The sequence below is a fragment of the Papilio polytes genome, unplaced genomic scaffold (genome assembly GCF_000836215.1).
Source record: "Papilio polytes unplaced genomic scaffold, Ppol_1.0 DF821288.1, whole genome shotgun sequence".
Taxonomy (NCBI): Eukaryota; Metazoa; Arthropoda; class Insecta; order Lepidoptera; family Papilionidae; genus Papilio; species Papilio polytes.
The window spans coordinates 315883-336370 of record NW_013527916.1 but is presented as its reverse complement, the minus strand read 5'-3'; the positions used below and the strand labels follow the sequence as shown (position 1 = coordinate 336370).

General features: G+C 34.3%; 1 protein-coding gene across 2 annotated transcripts; it reads right to left on the bottom strand.

Annotated features, from left to right (window-relative positions):
- Positions 1–1026: 1026 nt before the first annotated feature.
- LOC106109497 (cyclic nucleotide-gated cation channel subunit A-like) lies at positions 1027–18598 on the bottom strand. 2 transcript variants are annotated; one of them, XM_013291015.1, is made up of 10 exons: positions 18463–18598; positions 11736–11870; positions 9700–9898; positions 4583–4822; positions 3824–3983; positions 3036–3181; positions 2810–2932; positions 1822–2727; positions 1539–1720; positions 1027–1379 (listed from the first exon to the last, which is right to left on the bottom strand). In XM_013291015.1, the coding sequence occupies exons 2-10, from the start codon at positions 11831–11833 to the stop codon at positions 1109–1111; spliced, it is 2325 nt and encodes a 774-aa protein (XP_013146469.1). In that variant the 5' UTR covers positions 11834–11870; positions 18463–18598; the 3' UTR covers positions 1027–1108. The 2 variants fall into 2 exon arrangements, with proteins under 2 accessions (XP_013146469.1, XP_013146470.1); XM_013291016.1 differs by lacking the exons at positions 9700–9898; positions 11736–11870; positions 18463–18598 and adding an exon at positions 7400–7662.
- Between the last annotated feature and the right edge of the window lie 1890 nt (positions 18599–20488).

Below are 20488 nucleotides of genomic sequence, written 5' to 3'. Positions count from 1 at the left end.
TTTTATTTTATTTTTACATCAAATTTTGTAAAATGAATTATATAGAAAATAAGAAATAAAGTTATACGGATTAATTACAAATAAGATTTGTAATAATAGAAATGAATTTTTCTATCCGGCCAGCTTTACCACTTCATATAACTTGAATGTAAATTTCTCTACATCGTATTTATTTATTAAAGAAAAAACCACTCAGCACATGCGCTGTTCTTCTGTGGTATTTTTTACCTAAATAATATTACGCACTTTATTATCTAATTATACTATATATTTACCTATCTTAGTTTATTAATAGACTTCATTGATATTTTGGTTATTATTTGAAAAACGCACGACGCGTAACAATCATTTTTAACTATATTTTAGACCTCGGGCCTATTAGCTGTTATTAAGCCGCGCGGCGACAAAATATTAGTTTTTCAACATAATTGATAAAATACAATTGTGACTTATTAAAGCTACGGAGATCCTATTTTTATAACACATCATTCAGATGTAAATTTCGCCGCACGACAAAATCCAGAAGTTATGGATATCATCTTAATCTTTGGTCTGGCAAACAAGATTTTTTTTTAATTTCAGTTACCGTAAAATAATTGTAACTTCATGTATTTAATCCTTACTTTTTACATACTTATACAAAAGTAATCAATGTTAAAATTTTATGCCTTTCTCTTGACACACTGAGATAGGGTGCTAATCCATAAACACGATCATATAAAGCTCTACCACATGCAGTGACTGCCGTAAAAGTAAAAATATGACAGTACTTGGAGATCACTGAGGAATAAAACATCAACCTAAAATATTTATATTGACGTAACGAACTGAAGGTTTTTATGATTAATGGAATTAACAGAAATTGCATACATTTATGTGCTTAAAAAATAAAAACAAAACATAATAATTTAAAGAGCTACATAAATCTACAATCTAAACGATAATCAACAATAATTTCCGTCTTAAATAATGAGAGAGTAAGACAAAATGATTTTTAGTCAACACTTTTGTTGTACATTTATGAAATTTATTTCATTTATTAAAAGAAAATGAACGACGCATGCGTCATATTTAATAGTATTTTGACTCGTCTGTTCTATGTTTGTTTTCACTTTGATATATCCTTATGAATTTTCTTGATACGCAACGATTTGCTTCGTGGTTCGGGTGGAAAATGCATTAGTCCTGGTGTTCTTTCAACACTCAGTGAGAATCCTCGTTCACGTAAGGGATGGTTCGTAAACATCGTTGTGGATCGTGGAGAACTTATAGGTGGACCGGAACTTGAGTCATAAACCTGAACCACATCGCTCCTTAATTCTGAACCGTCAGCTGATGTATCATTTGAATCAGTATCTTCATCGTCCGATTCGATTATTCTAAAAAATAATATTGCTTTATTGGAGTCAACAAATCAAATTTTATCATTCGCCGTGCCTTACGATTAACGAGAATATTATTCGTACATGAAACACGTGAAATTAAATTCGCATGGGATTATTTTGCATTTCGATATATCTACTATTGAACAATCTTACCTAACTTCAATTTTGTTAATTCGCTGTTTTATCTTAGCTTGTTCCTCGCCGACGTCAGCGAGAAGCCCTTGGAGACGATTATTCAACATCTCGACAGTTGTCTCAAGTTTCTGAACAGTTTCTTCCAAACTTTGTTGGGTAGTTTGAGCATTTTCAAAAACAGTTTCATCCAGTAAACCATCCTAGAAAAATATTCATTGCCGTGAACCATACAAAAGACTGAAAATAAAATACTATACCTTTTTTTCATTTGGAAAACGATAGTATTTGAAGTAATACGAACCTTTCTAAGTAATTGACAGCCACGTTCCGTAAGAGTAGCCCTTGCATCCGGATAATCTGCTAGTGCTTCCCACAGATCTCGTTTTGCCAAGCAAAACAGATCTGAATATCCAAGAGCGCGAACATTTGCCGTCCTTCGATTCCCTGTACGATTTCCAGCTATTTCCAAGACACTTACTTCCCCAAAAACCGACCCAGCACTTAGAGTTGCTAAAACTGACTTCCCATCATCAGCAACCACTTGAAGTCGCCCGCGTTTAACTATGTACATTTCTTTGCCAACATCACCTTTCCTGCAAATGTAATCACCGGGGCTAAAGACTTGCAGCCTTAATTTCAGGACGAGCGCTTCCAACAATCCAGGTTCACAATCTTGAAATATCCTCACTTTACGTAACGTATCCAGATGTACCCGTATAGCTATTTCTGCCTTTAGTTTATCGGGCAAAGATGACAAAACGTTCTCTTCGTCCAAAGCTCCACTTTGAGCCCAAGTGTACGCGAACCATCTAATAACTCTAGCCTCTAGCTCCCCACTAACTTTCCTAAATGCCATGTATTGCTTGACGCCATCCATTTTATTTTGAAACTCAACTCTCGCAACATTCATGTTAGAAATCATCGATCCAATATTTCCTACAATTGTTGCAAAAATTAATACTCCTGCCAAAAAGTCCGCAACGACAAACAAATATTCAGCATCGATTTCAGGCTGAGGTGTTTCTCCGATAGTTGTCAGAGTTAAAGTCGACCAATAGAAACTGTATATGTATTGATGAGCGAGAGATTCGTTACGTGATCCGGTAAGATTATACACCCAGTTATCAGTACCGAATCCAATGGCGTAGCTTATTGCAAAATATAGACACGCATTCCAATGTATTAGGACTAGAATTGCCATTACGACCTGTAAATATACGAATACATTATGTATTGTAAATAATTCATATAGAAACCTTACCAAATTAGAAATAATGTAGTAGAAGTACCTTGCAGATTCTGAAAGCGTTAGGGTAGCTGGTGGCGGTCTCAGTACGATCGAACCACTCCCACATTCGAGGCAGTCGAAATAGTCTATTCAGTCGTACAATAACAGGGCACGGCAATCGTTGCTGCAAGACAACCAATAATGATATTTAGGATATTTAGCTATTGACTATATTACTTACGATCTATGTAAAATGAATTTAAAAATCACGGGAATTTACTACTAACATAATCACAAGTGCCGGGTTTCCACCAATAATAAGCGATGTCCGTTGGTATCAAAGATATGAGATCGTATCTCCATGAAACTGACTTCAGATAATGTTTTCTGAGCATTGTTGAGTCCTTCACCATGAGACCTTGCTCAAGATAACCTGAAAAACGTACTTCTAATAATTTAGTAATATCCAACAGTAAATGAAATACATTTTTTTTTGTTATACAACTAATGCAAGTTTAAAAGGAAAGTGTAATTAGAAGATTTAATTGCATTAGAAGACGCAAGATTAGAATAAATTAGGGCCCATCCATCGATCACCAGTTAGAGGCGACCGTGTCACGAAAGCATTTCCATATTTGTGCGGAAAAAGCAACTAGACAAGGCCGCGTGTTTGTCCACATGTTAGCTAAATTTGATGACGCAAGGCGCGGCCGTACGCGCCGTGTGGGTGTCAAACTGTTGATTTGTGAGTTCGTTCCGTAAGCAACCCTCGTAACTTGCTTCTCTGTGACTTCTATTGATTTAAAAGCCCTTTATCTTGGAACCAAACACGATGCTTCATCCGTTTGCAAACAATACATACAAACATTCAGTTACGCTCTGAATTAAATTTTTCCATATCGCAGTATTAAATACACAAATCGAGGATTTATAACTTACATTGACATAGATTAATTATCACAATGTATTTAAATATAATGACATACGCACAGAAAATGGTTTACAAACTGCGCACAGCATCGCAAAGCTTATACAGTTAAAGGTATTAAAAGTTGATAGTGCTAAAAAAACATACCTTCGTGGACATGAATCACAGTATCAATGAGATAAATGGCATCACAAAGGTAGTCCAAGATGAACCAGAGTACTGTAAGGTTGTCCAACTCCCAGAAAACAGCTCGTCCGATCACAAATACCACGTTGTATAAGATGGCTAGTGACACCACCGCTAACCACTATGGGAAGACAAAACTTTGTTAATTTAAAATAATTTTTTAATGATACTGAACATCATTCTACCAAAAATTTGTCGAAAATTAAGATTGTTATAATCATTAATAACTTTCGCAAATTTTACTTTCACTACTAGTACATTAACGGTTTAACAAACCTGCAAGTTACTAGAACCAAGTAGATGCGTATTAGTAATTGTCACTTCAGATAGCCAGCGTACATCTTGGCCTGTGGCCTTCCATAAAAAAAAGCAAAATGTACACGTACAAGCAAAATGTATAAAGAACAGACTAGCGCTTGGCCTCATTCCCTGGTGATTCTCAAACCTGTGGTTAAGTGGTAATGTGTCGAAAGATGATATGCTCCACGATACACTATTAAATGTCTTTCGCCCTACTCTAGAAGGTTTCAGAACAGCTGTTTCTGACAATGACGCCGGCAACCTATTGCAGTGGTTTGCTGAGGAACGACAAGTCAAAACGTTTCGTTTGAATTTTGAATATCAACTATGACAGGTTGGTGACTAGCCGTATGGCGAAACGTCCGATGGTAAAAAGCGAAGTGGGCTTATGTAATTCCTGTGCAATTTCATTATACTTACATGGTAATGTGCTGGTAGCGTTGGGTCAAATGCCAATCTCAGTCCACAAAGAAGCTTTGATCTCTTCGTTTGATACAATGGTTCATCGGGATCGGAGAAGGTCTGTGCTGCGAACTTGTCCAGGAACAAGTCAGGGGGCTTGGTGCGACCCTCGCCGGTGATCCGGTATCGAAGGTTTCGAGCGAACCGGGACACCTGCCTCTGAATCCAGCTTGATCTTGGACCAACATCACTAACCGCCTGGACAAAAATTTTTCATTAACTGAATGCAAACAAATGGTGACAACAAAAAACAACAAAATAAAAAACAATTGGCAAATATGTGGTGTACAAAATATTGAATGCATGTTTTTTTAATATAATGAAATATAACTACTAATATTATTCTTAACCAATCCGAGTAAGTTTTATGCTTGTGCTAGTAATTCATTATAATAGGCAAATGGGGAAATCGTACAGAGTGGATATCTGATAGGTTCATGTCGATTTTTAGGCTTTTAAGTTAGTATAATTGTTTCATCTGTGTTATTAATGCACTTCAACTGACGTGTTAATGGTATTCTAATTAATTTATTAAGTCATGAGTACAATCAAACCGTGGAATTTATCAAGTTTTTGCCAAGAGAGTAATATTAAAATGTTTCGGAGATTTTAGCATTCCATGTTCAAATAGTATTACAATAATACCACCCCTCTTATGATGAAACTGCATTCTAAATGGATCATTTAAAATTCACGAAAACGATTTAATTTGTCGTCGTAAATACGATTTGTAATAATTACTGTTTGTCACATCTATACGGTACTCTGTGGTTAGAATGGACTTGAATAGAATTTGGAATAAATATCGCGTAGTCTAGTTGTTTGCGGAACTACGAAGGCGTGGTCCTTGTCCGGCGTGCGTACGCTTGTATACTATACTTGTAGTATACCTCGACGTTGTTTAATTAAGCTGGAGTAAGTAATAACTTCTATTGTTCCAGATTACATACACAGATAGTGTGATCTCTAATTACTAATTGCCGAACATTGATCTACGAGGTTTTGTTGGCAAAAAGATTACTTTCTATTAGTGAATCTTTGTTTACCTGATCGATTCTTTTAGTCATTCACAAGTTCCTTGTAGTTTGTTGCTTCTATTTCAGAGTTTTCAAACACTATTTATATCGGTTTTTTCGCGGCATATGAGAGTGTTTTTCCTACATGTCTCGATAGCTGGAAATTGCATATCGACCTCTTAAAAAATAAGGTGCTGATATTATTCATATATTGCAATTTTTCTCTATGAAATAGCGTTGTAGACGTGTATCGTATATTAATCACACATACCAAGCTACCTTGATGAAATAGAATTTTTCAATTCGAAACACGAGACATTTTATACATAGCTTCCTCGTCCAAAAAGGTCACGATTTTCCTTATGGTTTCGAAATAGCTTTTCTATTGTTATAAAGTGTGAACGTGATCTGCTTATTATCGATGCCAACAGATCAACAAGTGCACAATCCGTTCCATATCAGTAACCGCTAGATGGCGCTGTGCAGATCTTCATTGTCACTATTTTTAAATATTACTACTCTATAATAAGGTATATAACTTTTTTATACTATAGGGATATAACACAAATTCAATGCGATTTATTATCAATTTATCAAAACAAGTGACAGGTCATTAGAGACAGAAAAAGAAACCGAATCAGCCCTAAATGTACATCAATAAAAATACAATTAAATGGGAAGTAGTCGCAAATATGACATCAGTGGCGCGTATATACAGGGTGTACAATGTACTTAGGCTTGCGGAGCGACGTATCATGATTAGAGAGTGCCTAATTAACCGAGGTTGATCGGAAGGATGTTGCACATGATTTTTTTTAATATTATTCTTAATAATTTAAAACATAAATCTAAAGCTTGATTAAAATGCCACATTTAGTCTAGTCGAAGCTTCATACACTATAGTTAAGTAATTGCCTGATAGACGTACTTTTGAAGACCTACATGTGATAATTTTACGGTAACACTGACATTAGAAATTTAATTTTCACCAGCAAATAAATACTTTATCATTTGAAGATAAGTGATCAGATCAGATTAATAATTGACTACCGATGTGAAGTCGTATAAACAGGTGGACAAGACGAAAAGCAACAAGTTGACTGCCGTCGACTTTCTGGCGCCAAAGTGATTGATCGGCGTGAATTTCGTATAAAATGGAAATATTTTACTAACATTCTTCTTGTTTACTTCGTTATAATAAATAGTTAAAGATTTTACTTTTAAAATATCGCGTTTAAAATTTTAATATACCTTTTTTACCGTGTCGTAAATTGCAAGTTTCAAAGATGGCGGTCTAAGCAACAGACAGGGACGGTCCACTTGCGACGGCCATTAAACGTGGCTATAATTACTAGCGTCGCTATTCTTCTGACCGCCACGACGTTTGGAGTCAACACAGTAAATAATATTAGGATTAAGTACTTATCGATTTTACTCGTAGAAATAGCGAAATTGCTGTATAACAATGTTTTAAAGACAGTTAAAAATTTTAAGTTAAAACGCAGATGTCATGATTTAAATAAATAAATTTAAACTTAAGATAAATAAAGGATAATTAATAGTATATCTTCATCAATATTATTAGTTTTATTCTTGCCTATTAATGTATTATGGGGATCCCTGTCAATTTTATATATGTTTTTGTTATTAAATATAATTATGAGATTATGGGAAACTGACTGACAACCGAGGCTAACTGGAGAGGCAGGAAGAAGTAATTAAATATTAATTTAACGTTATGTCCTGTAAAGTCACTTACCGGAGCAGTATTGTTTCCCATTGGTATTTTATGTATAGCGTAAACTGGACTCATGTTCGCAAGTACACGTTCGTCAGCGGACTACAGTAGTTTAATATAATCAAACACTTGTAGCTATCAGTATTTTGCAATTTGAGGAGTTTGAACGCAAAAGAAAATAGTGCCATTAAGACTCGTCAACAAATTGAACACGGATCGGTATCAGGTAATTGTTTAGGTGGTCCGGTCACGACATCGGCCGATCGTGTGTTTTAATTAAAAGTCCGTTCAGCCGTCGAAGGTAGATGATAATTAAAAGATTGTCACTCTTTTTACTGAATAAAAGCACGCTTGAGAACTTTAACCCGACGGCTGTTGTCGCGGCAGACGAATTGTGAATGATCGCTAGGACTAAAAATTAATGGGTAGTCAGTGCGTGTTCAAGGCAGCTCCATCGAAACAATAGGCCATGAGGATTGCTACAGCGCTTCCCTATGTCACATTTATGACGCGTTCACCGTAGTTTCTGTCGTAAATAGTGATTGCCCGACCACCTCCGTAGGACGTAATAAGCCTAATTGCCCCCTTTAAAACTTAATGTATTAAGTTGATCAAGTTTCGATGTCTAAACGTTTCATCGTTGTTTGTAATTTTAACTGAATTAAGAAATCAACAGGTGGAGTTAATACTTTTCGTTTACCATTTTACCTGTTAGCACTAAAAATGTAAATACACGCAAATTTATATATTCTTCCTAACTACATTGCATGTGTTCCAAATTGCAATACAATTAGAACCACCATAAAATTAGTAAATGCCATTTCTGTAACTTTGTATGTCTGTATGTTACAGTGACATTTAAAATAAGAGTTCATAAATGACTACTTCAATAGTAATACTCCGACTCGAGTAGTTCTTGAGTTTTATTTGCGGTAATTGAGTCTTTCTGCGGACACCATCGGGTCGGGGTCGCGCCCTTGTGTGCGGTCGTACTTTCGTATGGACGCCACGTCTTACACAAGGATCGTTTGTGTTTGACTGTACATCGTTCGGACAACGTTTCTTTTTGTCAATGTCGGACAGTTCTATTTTAAGTGTTGCCGTTTATTAGTTTCGTTAGCTTAAGCTATTTTTTTTAATTGGACGATTGTCAGATAAAATGTTTCGTGTCATTTGTTTTGCGAATTTGTTGATTGTTTGTTTTTGCTTAAGTTAATTTAACGAAACTGACAACGATTAAATTTATGCACTCATCTATACTAGTATACTCCTTTGTAATAAATTGTAACACAACTTTATTGAAATTTTGCTAATTTATATATTATACATTACAATTGTATACATATGTAAACGTAAATAAAAACGTCGGTGGCTCCAGAGGTTTAAACACTTGACTTGTTATCTACAGCTTCGTAATTCGAATTCCGCTATGCACCAATATGATTTTCGATTTATCGAATTTCATATGTTTTCAATTTTCCTGACACTCTTACTGGACATTGGCAAAAAAATCAAAGATATTAGTGAAGTCAACCAGCAGTGTGCCAGCGTGGCCTAGTCACCCCGATTTAGGGTAGGCTTCGAGCCTCTCATTGGGGATGTATAGCTGATGATGACATATGTAAATATACTCAAGGTAATCCTAATACTTATATAAAAAAAGAAAAAAAAAACAGAATTAAAGAAATATGAATAAAAATTGTTAGCGGGTGAATCTACAATAAACAAATGGTGACCCAATAAAAAGGTCATCAATCTTCTTCAAACTAATAGTTACATGAATGTAAACGAGTACTGGCATTAACGAGTATCGAGAAATGAAATAACATTTAAAATTAAATGCCTTGTGATTATTTTGAATAGTATTCATAACCCTTATTAATTCGTCTGTTATATGAATTGGAAATCAATCATACTAATATTATTGATGCGAAAGTTTAGATGGATGGTTGGATGGATGTAATAGTCTGTAGCCTAAACGGCTGGACGGATTTCAATGACATTTGTTGTAGATATAGAGGATATTCTGGAAGAACACACAGGCTACCCACTTTTTTTTTAGTTCCACGCGGACGGAGTCGCGGGCGAAAGTTAGTTGATTTTATAAAATCGAAAGTTATTGTAGTATCAAAAATGTGATTATTTTACGATGTAGGATACTTGTTGCTTTTAATCTTTTTGAAACCGTAAAAGGCCTCTTTTAGTTGCTTTTAAATACTACAGACAGAGAACAACGGATGTCCATAGGTAAATATTTAGAAAATATATCGCGTACTCGTAAAATATGACAATTTCATCTTTACTATAAACATTTCACTTACCTCCTCAAAAGGCTCGATTCCATCCTCTAACTCGTTTTTACAATTGGCCTCCATGTGTAAAGGATTTAGCGTATTCGTGGATAAAGTTTTCTTGAAATGAGGGAATCTGGTTTTGATTATATCCCGCGAAGTCAACCCAGAGGTACCGGGGCATGGGCCGCCAGAGCTCGAAAGAGTGAATACTTTGCCATCACGATAACTGGAACAAAGGATAATATTACAGAAACAAATTAAACAACAAATGACGAACGGTCGAATGTTAAGTTCCCAAAATCCATAGAGAACCGCGACGGAAACACGACAAGAGAGTAGACACGACACATTTAGAAGAGAGGAGAAGGGATAGTAAAGATGAAAAAATAGTCATAATAATCTTTTTCATTAGTGTTAAAACACAACGATATTTACACAGAGAACACAATCTCTCATCTATATAGGAAAAATAATTAACATGTTTTTATACCCATGCTTTAGCAGTGGAAACTCACAGTTACAAATATAATATCAAATATCCTCATAGAAACCACCTTACAGTAGAGTGTTCTAAAATAACAGTGTCTAAAAACAACTTCTTAGAGACCCAACGGACTTTGGTGATTATTTTACGCTAAACAACAAGGATATTAATTGCCGAACTGTACCCAAATTGGTACATACAATATAAGATTTAAAAAAATGTTAATGTTAAATGTTAATTCGTTAAAAAAATAAAACATCATTGTGCTCAGAACTTATGATGTCTACCAATTGAAAGAGAATGCAATTTAAATTACTAAATTTGACCCAAACAGAGCAATTTAAATAAAACCGTAAAAATATTTTAATAGTTAATTATCGTCTTAGTTAAGAGTAGCCATTTATTCAGTCAAAATAGTTAGTTAAAACGACAGTTTTTTTACCTTTAAATGAAATATACAAGAACAGTGTTACTTTCCAAGACGAAGCAAGCCACAATAAATGCATTCCCTATTGATAATGTCCACAAAGCACGAGTGCAATAGATAAGGGCCGCCGTACACGGACAACTTCAAACTAACGACAGGCCGAAGCAAGTTTTAGAGGCGACAGACAATTATGCCGACAGCACCGCGTGCACGGCGACCCTAAGATGCTAGGATTTGTTGATTACAATCACAAAAACACCGCACTATCATTTTAATTGCAACAAATTTATTAAGTCCGTAATCGTGACAGTTATTCAAGTAAAATTTCCAGTACATAGCCGATTTCGAAAAAATCATACCAAAACAATACTGCTATCTCAGAAATTATTGAAGAATCAGACTAGAGATTGTGTGAGCTAGAAATATGTTTTTATATAATTTTTTCGGTATTGTATACTGAACGATCGGTTAAGCAAACATTTAGGCACACAAGTTTTTTTGCATCCTATCCTTACTTATAAACCTAATAAACACAAATGTAAATTTCTTTGTCACGCTCTAATGATTATAGATTTAATTCGAATTGACAGTAATAATTACTAGAAAAAGTGTTAGTTTTCCAGAATAATAACTTTATTAAAAAACATCAAAGCGAGTTAAAGCTTATTATTTACAAACCAAACATATAACACGAATGGATAAGATACGAAATGAGTATATTAGAGGAAGTTTGAGAGTAACCCCAGTGGTAGAAAAAGTAAGGAGTAAAAGGTTAGCAAGGTATGGGCATGTTATGAGGAGGGATGAACCGCATATTACAAGAAGAACGTTAGTTATGAGAGTGGAAGTGTACATCGGTAGAGGTAGACTTATAAACAGATGGACGGATCTCGTGAAAGGTGTCATGATCAAAAAAGGAGTGATAACTGAGATGACGTATGATAGAGTTATGTGGAGGACAAAAATCTGTTGCGTCCAACCCACGGGAATAGGATAAGGAGAAAGATGATGACCTATTAAACTTCCAAATTCAATTTGGAAAACGCTTAAGTGTTATTTAAATCTATACACGTACCAGGAAATAATTGTGTTAGTGCAAGTTAGTTGCAATTTGTCTCTAAGTGTGACAAAACCTATTCAAATAAGACTTACGAGAAGAGGTGATCATCGGAGTTGTTTTGCATGGAGTTATTCTTGCTGACCGTTTGTCTGGAGTCGCCTCGTGCTGCGGCTATGATGTAGGCCCACATGTTCACCACGGTGTCTCAGTCCCAACATTAGGCTAGACTGAATTAATTGACCAATGTTCATGTCATCAAATGTAAGTAAAATATGAAATAAAAAATATAGGTGTTGAGTATTGTAGCCGTTGAGTTCCAATGTGAAAGTGCTTAATTAAAAAAATTATAACATTACAAAGACTATATTTAATTTTCTTTAAAGAGTTTATCTCTTATAATTAATGTGAAGACTGTTTCCTAATAAACACGTAGAAACAATGTAACCAGCTGCAATGTTTATAGTTTTATTTATTTTCCAATTTAAATTCCTTATATTCAATTAAACTGTCGATGTTATTTAAATCGACGGAAGACTTAATTACTTACTTGAAACTCTTAAAGTGTCACCTGCACAAGGTCTAGTTCAATGTTAATTACGTGCAATACTTCTCGAACTAACTAAGTCCAGATGAGATTTTAAACATCCTTAGATTGCTGTCATTAAAATGTGCTTTAAATAAATCTATGTTTCTTTCTCTTTCTTTAAATAAGCCCTCGGTATATCGTTTTTTATCATACTTCAAACTACCAATAGTTTTACGTAAATATTTTTAATTAGAAAATAATTTCTTTAATTTAAGTGACTTCTGAATAATGGAAATACAATTGGTTAACAAGTAAAAAATGTATCCTCATCTAATCTCGATTTCTGTACACAAAACGGAGATAAAAATGTTTTTAAACAAATGTTTAGGCAGTGGAAACACGAGATAATATTAACACCTGAATAAATATGACTTCATCAATATGTTGAACACGTATCTAATTTCTAAGATGTCTCGTTGAGAGATTTTTTCAATTTTTAATTCTATGATTATTACAAAAAAAATGTTTGCATATTCTAGAGAGTATTAGTTTATGATTACCGTTTAGATATGTGTAGTTTCATGTTACATTTTTTCGTTGTTAAAAAAAAATAATTACTCACACTTTTAGTTACTTTATTACAAATAAAAGGTAATATTTTTTTTTAAAAAACGACATCGAGTTAGATAGTTTTTAAATAAGTATTTTAGTCCGTAAAAAGTGATATATTTCGTTCTTATCTTTTACACTTAAAAATTTATAAAACATGTTTTTGTTCCATATATCTTAAAGTTCTTTCGATCCTTGGATTTTTTTACAAACCGTATATAAATTGTTCGCGAGGGATGGGAAAGAGATAAAATCTTCATTCCCATCAAACGGTTAACATGGTACTGTTGGTTCGTTTTGTTTGTGACAAAACATTTTTTCAATAATATACTTCAAAAACAAGTCATGTTCGGAGACAAATCATCAAAATTATGTCAAAGAAAATAAGGCATCCGAAGATTCGAGGAAGAGGTTTTCGTACGTTGTTTCGAAATCAACACAAGTTATTGGTAAGAGATAAGATTTTTTAACATTATCTTGTATTTTTTCTTTATTTATTTTAATAAATATTGTACAATAGTGATAAATTGTGACTCGTAGTTTGAAATAATTAGTTTTTTCGCGGTCTCTATACAAACCTAGTTCAGTTATTCAAATTTCACTTTCATAATGGTCTAATTAAGATCAACTACAAAAGTTCCTCATAATTTTCATATTAAGCTACTTTAATGTAACATTTTGTAATTACCATATTGAGCTTCTATCGAAAGTTAAATCTGTAATAAAAGGAAAGTGTGGTAACATCTCGAACGACACCTACTCAGTATTCTTGACTCGTCGACTTCAAAATGGTGAGGGCTTATTCATGGTTGCTGTGGGTATTGATTATCGCATAAAGAGCCATTTTACTGAGCTGCATTGGGAGCTACACCTTCCTTACTGTATGGAGTGTTCAACATGCTCGTTCAATTGTTTTCTTTTAAGACTTTTAATCCTGAATGATAGGTAGCGACAAGCCCATAAATTATAAGTGATGTACGAGGTGATACGAAAGATAAATTTGAAGAGAACACCAGTTCTCCAAAAAGATAATAGTTGGTGACTTTTTGACATTTTAAGCACTAATATTAACAAAAATAACATTAACATTTTCGCCCTAGAACCATAGAACAATGGTTAAATCAAGTATATCTTCGTTTACCAAGGTAAGTAAAGGTCCTATCAATAGTGACATCATATTGCTTACAATATGTACGTGTACTTATACAAAAACTCAATTAAACATTGTTAAATCGAATTCCGATTCATACCGCAATATCTAGGAATATCAATTTATATGCATATGTTAATGGAGTACGATTTTTCTTGTACAAAGTTTAATTTAACTTTAATCAAAGTATTGTTAACTGTTTAGTTTCGTCACACCGCTACGAACACTTCAGCTCTAATCACGAAGCCAAACGTTTCGACAACTCAACTGTGTTTGCTCGACAACACAAACTCCACTTGATGCCAGTTAAATAAATACTATCTTACTTTTTTAATATATTTCCCACTTAATATATAGCACTTTTTAGCAGTTAAAACCCTATACACTAATGTGACTAATATTATAAACTAGCTTTCGCCCGCGACTCCATCCGCGTGGAATTAAAAAAACAAAAGTGAGCCTATATGTTCTTCCAGACTATGCTCTACGTCTGTGCCAAATTTTATTGAGATCCGTTCAACCGTTTAGGCTACAAAGTCTATCAAACATCCATCCATCCATCCATCCATCTAAACTTTCGCATTCATAATATTAGCTAGATCGATTAGTTAGATGTGAAAGTTTATATAGATGGATGGATGGATTTTTGGTAAAGTTTGTAGCCTAAATGGCTCAACGGATTTCGATGAAATTTCGCATAGATGTAGAGGATAATCTGGAAGAACACATAGGCATCAATTTGTTTTTTTTTTAATCTCGCGCGAACGGAGTCGCTGGCGAAAGCTAGTATTTAACAAATGAAATCCTGAGATCATCATTCTTAGATGTCGTGTAAATGGTAAAGTATTTTTGTATGGTAATTGGAGAAAATAAGTTTTTCCACATAACTAAAGTAGTTAATATCAAAAAAATCGTGAATAATTTATAACAAAACTTACTGTTGATTGAACCATAGAAATAATGTTTTTGCGATTGGATAGCTTTGAATTGTACGTCAAACTCGCAATGCGAATACGTTTGGTTCAATTGATTAATTCGGACAACCGTCTGATAGCAAAGGGAACAGATATTTCAGTCGATTCGATGATAACATAATAAACTTTGTTTATCTGACACCAATTTATATAGACAGTTGTGACGTGTAAAAATACCTTTTATAAGAATGGAAAAATAATAGTAAAAGATAAGTAATCAAGAGTAAGAGAATATGGGGAAGAGATGAGGAAGGAAATGTATTCTGCCTATATCTTTTCCATGTCCATTAAATATATGATCTAACAGCTATAAGCATATTGCATCATCGTTAATTTCTAAAAATAATTTTTTTAAAGTTAATTACACTATCAAAATAATGATTGTTACAATTAAATCAGAAGCTTTTTAAAACTGACCGTTGCACAAAGTGATGCCAGTTGATTCTCTTAACTTGATGTTATTGACTATTAAATTGTTATTTAATTTGTGAATTAGAGAGCTTTAGTGTCTAGAGCTTCTAGAGACCTGTCTACGCAAGCTTTTGAAGACTTATCATTGAATGAACATGAATAAAGTTATCTAATTATAGTGGGAACATCAGTGTCAGTATAAGTTCAAATATCAATAAACTATAAAACTTATTGGATGAATACTTTTCATAGATTCTATGGTTAAGATTGTTTCTAACCTGACATTATAAGCAGTGGCATTTAACTCCGCCTACACATTTTTTTTTTCATTTAAATATTGTATATAATTTTTTTATATATGCGAAAGTTACGTTGGATGGATGGATGTTTGTTAGCGTTCGTAGCCTAAACGGCGGAACCGATCTCCATGAAATTTGGCACAGGTTTAGAGCAGAGTCTGGAAGAACACACGCTACTTTTTATCCCATCAATAGTTACGGTTCCCGTGGTATTAATTAATTTAGTTTTTTAATGTTTACTCGATTCTGCAACGGTTCAACATATCATATTGAAATTTGGCACAGATATAAAACAATGAGATACACATGGGATAAGGTTCATCCCCGAGAAATGTCCGGTTCCCGAGGGATACTAGCTTTTTGTTATTTATATAGCTCGTATGTTTTCTAATGCCACGCAGACGAAGTCGCGGGCAACAGCTAGTGCGTATGTAAGTATTTTTTGACTATGTTTATAAATACGTCTTTACAAGGGTAAATAATTTCAAAATTTCGTAAGTAAGGTACGTTAGTTACTTATAACTAACAACACCTAAAACCTTTACCCGTGCGTATTTCGAAACAGCGAAGCATTACAAAAACAAATTTCCTTACAAATTAAAAGTCCTCTAAAAGTTAGAGAACTCTTTTAAATTATTTTAGAAAAGGTCCGATTGGTTTTGCAATTACGGTCGGGTACGAATACTTACAGTTACTTGTGCAATACTTTTCTACTTAAGCAATATTCTTAAATTATTTCAGCTAATTAAGGGTTAAAAAAAAATAAATCGCTGGAAGGCAGCGTTTCGCAACAACCAAAAAAAACAAACGCTGCCTTCCATCATATTTTATACTTTAATTTATTTTTCGTAAATTTATTTAAACGTATATATAGTATATCTTATGACGTCTAAATATAATTATATTATAAAATATTAAGCTTATTAAAAAGATAATATATAGTATAGACCACGATAGAGATTTTAAAGGATAAAGTCAAGTTAAGATCCGAGTTCTCTGCCTACCCATTTGGCGACGGGCGCGAGTAGTTGTTATTTATGAAATAAGTATGACAGGTTGTGTACGTATTTAAAAGCATTAATAAAATCATTCTCCGGAAACGATCATTGATTATCGCAAAACATCATTTATTTGAGTCTATTGGTCATTAAACACAGTCGTGACGTCACACTCACGACTACATGTTTTATTGCCGGTTTCCCAGCTACTCTAACCATTAGTGTTTCTGCTTCGATTACTCTTTTTTTTATAACGTAAGGTGGCAAACGAGCAAGCGGCCACCTAAATTCGCCAAAATGGCGAAGCGACCGCTGCCCACAGACATCCGCAATTGCAGATGCGTTGCCTACCCTTATCCGACAGAGGAGGAGACGCTCATAAAGAGGACATTTCCCCTTTCTATGCATCTCCACCTTCGTCAAAACTACTTCCCCTTCCCGTCCTCTTCTTATAAGAAAAGGGTGGTAAAGAGAAAGAGACTTAAATTAAGCCTACGGCACCACACTCATTAGACGAAACACGGAATTGCTTCCGTTTCACGCCTGTCTTCTGTGTGATCGTGGTATTACACCGGGCGTGCCGGCCCATTCGTGCTAAGATGTTAAAGCAGCCACTACCACTGTAAAACACAACTTAAGTTTTAGACCGTTAAAACTTTGTTGAAATTAACATTATAGAATAACTAGGTAATGATAAAATAAATGGTAACTTCAGCAACCCAGCATAACTTGATTTCGTTTTATCGCTGAAGTTTTTTGTAATTCTTCGTGTAAAATAAAAAACGAGTTTCAAAGAGTTGTTTTTGTAAAGTATAAGGTTACCATAGCAACCATTTCAATGTGAACAGCTTTTATGGACGAAAGGAATCGTGGAAATATAAAAAATAAAAGCCCATGCTATTTTAAGGACTTTTTAACTAGTTTTCTAATGATTTTACAAAATACCAACTACATTTCTATGTATGTAGACTAAATATTATTTTTTTGTAATTTTGAAAATGAAAACCACTGTCTACAGGCATCACGTTTGTTGCATGAATACTCTACAATTTATGATATTTTTTTTTTAATTAATACCATCTCTGTAAAACGAACCTATAAGGTTTCGATTAATAATGACAAAATTGTATTTTGCGTCTAATGCGTAAGAAGTAAATCGCATGAAAAAGTTTGAAATAGAACTAATGTATATAAGCTTTATATGGTATGGCAACGGTTATTATATTTTTGAATGCAATATTACATAAAACTTCAATATACTAGTAGATAATAAAATACTTTGATAATTAGTTTATACAGAACTTAGCAAGTCAAAAGAATTCGTTAAAGCAAGGCAAATGGCAGTCGCAGCTTAATGAACATTGCGTTTCCGGTAATAAGTTTCCTGAAACGAAATTGGAAATCTATTTGATACAATTAAAGTCTCCAGCTGAGGCAATTTCCATTATTTGTAGAACTAATTCTTTTGCCCGAGCGAGAAAGAGATACTCCGTACCTACTACGAGAACAATTAAGTAATTAAACAGCGTCTAAACAACACTACAATGTCAAAACAGTATAAGGATTACCATTTAAGCATCTAAACTTTCCCGAAAAGTTTGTTATATTTTTTTATCTCTTCCGTAAAAGTTAGATAATACCGTTTTATAGTCTATAAAGTTGTAAAAGTCCTAAGATATTTTCATTGAATCTAAGAACACACTGACTCTATTCTACATATATATTTAACAGCCGACTTGATGGATACTTAGAGCATATCTCATCCGCCAGAATCTTTACTACCATCATTTTATTATCATAGTATTTTATTGAAATGATAATACATGTTATATGTGGTATAATATAAACTTACCTATACGGAGTCCATGTACGATACCACGTTACACTAGATGTGGTCACAAGTTAGCAATTAGCGGCAACACATGTTCGCGTATCGGAGACAAGTGCGACGCGACAGCTTCGTCTGACGTATGGAAAGCTTCTGCCGGTTTCCCTCCCCGGCAGTCAGGCCGACTAATAACAACGAGTGGCGGCGCCAAACTGGACGGCTCTCCCTCGTTTTGTGCCGTGAAGATGTGTTTGATTTTGTACAACTCAATTACTTTGCGCGCCCCAAACGTCAATACGTTGCTTTTAATGAAGTTATTGGAAATTATTTCTCGCGGTTCAACTCCCAGCACCAAAAGTTTGGAATTAATTGATGTTTGGACTTAATGGGAGGAAGAACTTAACAAATTGTGCTTATTACATTTTTATTATTGTTCGATTAACTAAATCATAGCAAAATAAAACAAGTGAACATCGTTAACTGTGGCAAATCCGGCTTTTACATCTTCGCACGAGTGGGCTGGCTCGCCCGGAAATACCATGACCACACAGAAAACAGGCATGATGTGGAAACAATTCCACGTTGCATCTGATGACTGTGGTGCCTGAGGCCTAATTTTTTTCCCTTTCCACCCTTTTCGTAAGAGGAAAAGATGAGAAGGAAAAGTGGATTTGACGGTGAAGGAGACGCACAGGAAGGGGAAATGTCCTCTTTATGTGCGTCTTCTCCTCCGCCAATTAAGGGTAGGCAACGCATCTGCAATTGCGGATGTTTATGAGCAGCGGTCGCTTTTCATTTCGGTGGAGTCAGGTGTCCGCTTGCTCCTTTGCCACTTTAGATTATAAAAAAATCGAGATAGTTGAGATAAGAAGTAACATAAGGTCAGGTGGTTCAATCCCAGAAAAAAAATCTATAAGTACATAAAAATAGTAACAAGGCGAACAAACAGGGCAAGTTGATTATGATGATGAAGAGAAAACAGTAAATTGTTATACAGTAGAACCTCGATAACTCAAACCTCGGTAACATAAAAACCCCTATAACTTCAAAAAATAATATGCTTCCTTCTCATCAGAGCCCAAAACCTCTACAACTTAAAATACGCAACCTCTGTAACTTAAAGGAGTAATCTCTGTATTGGCCCTCAGTAACTTTAAGAAATGTTTCATTAACCCTGCAGACGGAGTCTCGGGTGAAAGCTAGTTCACGATAAAAACTTTAATAGTAATTTAGGAATAGATTTCTATTTTCAACTTTTGTCATAAAATATTCGGTAAAATCTTGAGAGGTTAATATGTCTATAGATACTTATAGATATTTACAATTATTTTGCAATTTCAAACGGCAAATTGAGGTTACCATAAAGAACGCCAATACACTGCAAAATTAAGTAAATGAGCAACAGTACTGGTAGTAGATTAATTACGCGTTGACATCTGTTGAACCGTGTGTAGCTACCCTAAAATTCCTCCAATATAACAGAAATGGGAAAGTCTTTGCAATAACATGACCACCTACTGTCTCTGCAGCCATCGTATACGTGAAATAATACGACCAAAGACATTTACGAAATATATAGACTGGACATAGGGAAGTACATTTTTTCACCGGTAACTTCTTTGAAAGGTACTATGTTAGTTGTCAAGTTAGTACGCCACTTCATGTCCTTGTATTGACATGGTATAAAACATTTTAAAGAATTATAACAAGCTACATATTATGTTAAAAAATGAATTAAAGTGTCACAAAATAAAAACAAACATTTTTTAAATTTTAACACCTATTGGCATTGAGGACCTAACAATAGATAGCGTTAGTGTTAAAAATGTCGCAATTGAAATATCATCTATGCTTCCTCTATATATATTTGAATCTCTTGAAACATGACCGAATGTCAATTGCGCTTACGAATTCCGGCGGACTTTTATAGATAACAATCAATTGGATATCATAGAGGCGACCTTCGTACAATAACCTGACGCGATATTGTAGTCAACAAAGTGAAAAACTACAGTAGACTTCAAAAACACACAAACTGATTAGCTCCATA